This window comes from Camelina sativa, chromosome 2, assembly GCF_000633955.1.
Source record: "Camelina sativa cultivar DH55 chromosome 2, Cs, whole genome shotgun sequence".
Lineage (NCBI taxonomy): Eukaryota > Viridiplantae > Streptophyta > Magnoliopsida > Brassicales > Brassicaceae > Camelina > Camelina sativa.
In genome coordinates this window covers 16,041,511-16,046,633 of record NC_025686.1, presented here as the reverse complement: position 1 = coordinate 16,046,633, position 5,123 = coordinate 16,041,511, and the positions used below count along the sequence as shown (strand labels likewise).

The 5,123-nt window shown below is 38.5% G+C and overlaps 1 protein-coding gene across 1 annotated transcript; it reads right to left on the bottom strand.

The window, feature by feature from the left end:
* On the bottom strand, positions 239-4,675 carry LOC104726278 (probable mitochondrial intermediate peptidase, mitochondrial). The gene is made up of 17 exons (XM_010445107.2): positions 4,512-4,675; positions 4,221-4,302; positions 4,075-4,127; positions 3,920-3,974; positions 3,416-3,554; positions 3,268-3,322; positions 2,943-3,165; positions 2,639-2,734; positions 2,415-2,534; positions 2,198-2,323; positions 1,851-2,006; positions 1,597-1,713; positions 1,352-1,477; positions 1,190-1,257; positions 954-1,089; positions 689-854; positions 239-602 (listed from the first exon to the last, which is right to left on the bottom strand). The coding sequence occupies exons 1-17, from the start codon at positions 4,673-4,675 to the stop codon at positions 361-363; spliced, it is 2,124 nt and encodes a 707-aa protein (XP_010443409.1). The 3' UTR covers positions 239-360.

Sequence of the window (5,123 nt, the reverse complement as noted above, 5' to 3'; positions counted from 1 at the left end):
GATGTATCCGCCGCACTCAGTTTCTTAGCCGGAGAACCGAACCCTACGCCGGAAGAGCTTGAAGAATTCTTCGGTTGAGCTGGATCCTCCGTTTCGATTTGGGGATTTTGACATTTGATTGCGAAATTAGGGTTTCTGGTACTGAAGAGACGATGAAGATGATAAGGTCTCGAGGCCAAGGAACACGAAGAGTAGATTTGTAGCGCCTTTTTTTTTTTTTTTTTTTTTGCGATAGAAATAAAATTATCCAGTGATCATTATATTTCACTCAAAACGGCATATCGTTTGCTCAAAAACTGCTTGCCGTTTCACTATCAACTTGTAAAAAGATTTGAAAAGTTACAGAGTATATTTGTTCATTTATAGTCTCAGCTCATTTAAAAGGCCTGTGGTAGCAGGGATAATAATGCCTTCACCATGAATACTAATGATCTCTTTGCCTGCTAGATCCGTAAGCAGCTCAGCTGGATCTTTGGCTCCTCCATGTTTGAAGAACTTCTCTCTCAGCAATGTTCCTGTGCTCAACGAAAGAGGATCCTCTTCACATATTGATTGCCATATTGTTGACGCAAAGCATTTGGCGTATAGGTAGCTATAGTATCCTGCACACATGTATACACAAGAGTTCAACATAAATATCTGAAATCGCTATTTAAGACGTTTATGTAGATAGATATATATGTACTACCTGCTCCATAGTTAAGTAGGTGACTGAATCGAATATGCCAATGAGTTCCTTCAACATGGTTCCAGCTCGTGTGTTGCCGTTTCAGTTCAGCTACGAGATGACTCACATCTCTTTCTGTCTCTGGTTGTTCCCCGAATAGCATTTGGTCAATCAGCGCATAAAACACCTACCAAAAAAACCATATAGAAACTGACGTTGATCTCTCTAACCCACATTTGTTTTTTCTACATTGAGCCTATTTGAGAGGTGGTTCAATTAGGCAGACCTGACGTTGCAGTTCAGTTGCTGCAAACATGTTCCTCGCTCCTTGTAATGAGTTCACTAACTTCTCGGGTATTATCTCACCGGTAGAGTAATGCCGGGCAAATCTCTTCAGGAGACGATAGTCCCATGCATAGTACCTGAGGGACGCATGAACACATTCATTATGTACCATTACCACTAACTCAAAATTGAAACAGTATTGAAAAAAGAGTTATAATCTCTGGGACTTATACTCACTCAAATAGATTTGAAGGCATTTCTGCCAAGTCAAGAGCCACCCGGGTACCAGAAAAATGTTGATAATCCTGCAAAATCCAGAAAACATACCAATCAGCAAAAAAAGAGCGAAATTTTGAGGAGGGACCATACGTAGCTTGTATTGATAAATTTGTACAACACCGTTCGTGAGAGCAGAGAGTGAAGAGCATGGCCGAATTCGTGGAACAAAACTTCAACTTCGGAGTGATTAAGCTTCACGACAGATGAGTCACGAGCTCGTGAAAAATTGCAAACAAGAGCCAAAATCTGCAAGTGGATTATACCAACAGACAGTGTAAGAAAATGGTATCACTTTCTCCAGGAGTCAAATTTTGGCTATACATTTAAAGAAATGATGGGAAAAAACGAAGTTTGATGAAGCATACAGGAAGTTGGTATTCTGTCTCAGAAATCTTGCGTCCTCCTCTGATTGCAAAGCTAGCACACCCTGGGTACTTGTCTTTTCTGGAGTACAAGTCAAGGTAAAAATACCCGAGATCACCCTGCAAGAAACAGTAGCATGATTTGTGAGCATGAGGGACCAAAGATGGTGTGGTATGAAAAACCTAGAGTAAACTGTTATTGTTTTTGCATCTACAAGACTTATGCAAGGATTATCTTAGTTTTGTAAATAGCATACCTCGTCCGAGTGATGAAGAGACAATTTCAGCACATCTGGGTGCCAGGATTCACCTGGGGCCAGAGGAATGGTATGGAATGTTGCACCAAATAATGATTCAACAAGCAGCTTTAGGCCTTCAATACATTGAGGCAGAGGAAAATATGATGCTACAACCTGTACAAGAATATTCAAAGAGAGCATGATGAGAGAAGTCTCCGCAACAGTCTCTCTTGAGGAAGAAAAAATAACCAAAAGATCCCAAAATGAAGATACAGAAACCCAAGTGGCAAGTGCTTTTGCAGCACCACAATAAGTGATACTACTGCAGCACATTAGACAGATATTAAAACATAAAAACAACTTACAGCGGTGTCCACATCATTGACGGAGGATTTCATCATTGAAGTATAGTAAGTCTCATCCCATGGCTCTAATTCTGCAGATTTGTTACCACATTTCTCTCTTTTAAAGTTTCTAATGGCTATGTATTCCTACAGGGACGGGAAACTGGTCATTAGAAACTCAATTTTCCACAGCAAGGACATCATAAAAATGTCAGATATAGTGCAAAGGTCAGCTTACTTCGTCTGCCTTTGATTTGACTGTCTTGCTCAGTTCTTGTAGGAAGGATGTCACAACCTTTGGCGACTTTGCCAAGTTTGGCTCGACCATGAAGTGAGCGTAAGAATTACACCCCATTATCTGAGAGTAACAAAAAGAAAAGAAGCTATTACATAAAGAAATGTAATATTTTAACACCGGGAATATAATATACTACATAGCCTCATCAACGAATATGTACTAACCTGGGCAAGCTCATGGCGTGCAGCAATAAGCTTCTCAAGAACTCCGTGATTTGCATGAGGAACAGAGTTCCCTTGAATATATACAATTTTTCTGACCTGAAAATAGAGGTATTGAATTACAGTGGTCAACAGAAAAATGGATGTGGGTGTATAATGCAACTTCAAAGCATATTTCCCTGTCTCTAATACAGTCTGAGGTATTGATTGTAAAACGCTTGTGACCAATGAGAAACTGTTTAATCTTCACATCTATCCCTAAAAGGATGCAGAAAAAGGAGACAGAACAAATACGTAAAGTAGGCACCTCTTCGTCTGATGTCCATTGCAAAATGGAAGAAAGGGTTCGTTGATCAGTATTTATTCGAAATCCCTTCTGTTTCGACTTATGCATTGCTCTTGTAGCCCCTCTTGAACCCCTTTCAGTGGATCGATAGATAGGGTTGAGAAGATGATGCACATGTCGAGGGATGCGTGATGCTGGAAATATATCAACATGTCCTGGATCATCAGCAATGTTTTCGCTGAACCTGAATATAGATCAAACGGAAGTTAGCACTAACAGCACAAAGCACCATTATAATATCAGATTTTCAATAGAAAAAAAAACTTCTGTATTCATGGGTACTCACTCCCTGCATAACTGAAAAATGTTGGTTGTTAAGCTATTCACTTTATCTAGCTTTTCTGCAAAGAATAAAAGAGGCCTTCAACATCAGGTACACCAACAACATCATAAAGGCCTAAAGGGTAAAGAAGTATCCGCAATAGATAACAAACCAGAGTCTAGATGAATGCCACCCCGTTCAAAGTCCATTCGGAGGTGATGTGCAGTCCTACTTGCTTCTTTGGTAAGCAAGTTAGAATCTTGCTCTGCTTTTTTCACCGCAGCATACAAAGTATGGTTTGTGTTAAGATGCTGAACATCAATAACGCAGAAAAAGTTAAGAAATCGCCAAGAATAAACATAGACTCAACTCTGTCTACTCTACTGGCATGGATGAGAGTCTAGAGAGGTTATATCCTCAGTTTGATTAACATTAAATGCCTCAAGTTTCTACGGCTGAAAGGAAAATTATATTGATATACAGGTCTTTTTGGACAGCTGAGTATTCATATCTAAATAAGAATAAAAAATGTTCAAAGATGGAGGAAGTTTCATATATTTTTCTTTGACAAAAGGTAACTACATACTTAACATGTCTTTGTTTTAGACATTCCAAGATTCAAACACGTCAAACGAAGAAAGAAAATCAAAGCTGAGCAAAATCTTGGTCACCTCACATGTAGATAATCATTCATCTCAATTGCTGCTTTATTCGCTTCCTCAACAAATTGCCTATCATATTAATAAAGCAAAGTAAACAAGTTAAAAAATATATCAAAGAACATAATAAACCAAGTATTGAAACCTCAGAACAAGAGAGAAAAAAAAAGACCTGTCAGGATGGGTTTGTCGACAGAGTTCAGCAGAGTCAACAACACAACAAACCTACAAAATATATTTCGAATTCAGAAAAAGAGCAGTAACTACAAGCACCATAAGAGCTAGTAATCAAGTAACACAAGTGCAGCAAGAACATACAGTGTCTGAAATCTCATCCATGGCTTTTATAATTTCTGGAGACGAAGGCATTCCTGATATGTAGCTCACCAACTCACTAGACCTAAGACAATGGTTCCAGAATCATTTCTTCAATAATCAAATAACATCACAACACAGTACAGTAGCCGTATAAAACGGTTACAATAGAGCTCTCTAATGAAACACACACACACACCATGAATATGACTAAGCTTACAATACCATCCCCATCAATATCAATGGCTTATTTTGACAAAGCACACATATATACTAATTTGATAAAAATCATACCTTTCAATAGCATCAGCGACGAAGCGCTGAAACCCTTTAGCCGTTTTAAGATGATCGAAGCCGTAGAGACCAGTGGCGTCTCCAGACACTCCGCTCATTAAATTTCGGATTAACCATCGGGTCGAATTGATATGCGGCTGCAATCGCCGCGTTAGCTTCCACATTGCTCTGCTTCTTCTTGCGGCTTTGCTTGTCCGGAGGAAGCGCTCAGGGTTTTGGTAGGGGACAAAGCGATGTGCTGCCGTTTTGAAGTAATGAAAACGGCATGGCGTTTGAGACGCGAACTAAAAAAAAGAACATTGGAAAGGCTAAAATGTGAATTGATGTGTCGTTTTTTACAAGCAAAACATTACAAAGATTGAACTTCTTAATCTTTCAAGTCGACACATTACATGAAGACCATTCTACATTTGGGTAGTGACACTATTTTGTAAAAAAATATAACAATAAATACTTTTTTGTTTTTCTTTTCATACTTTCGAATTTCTTATTACTAGTAACTAGCTATAGTGATTAGCATATCTCTTTTTATCTATCAATTTTTTCTTTCGGCAAAAACTATATTCTATTGATGGTTTTTGCTCTTATAAAAAATAATTTATTTAGATGTAT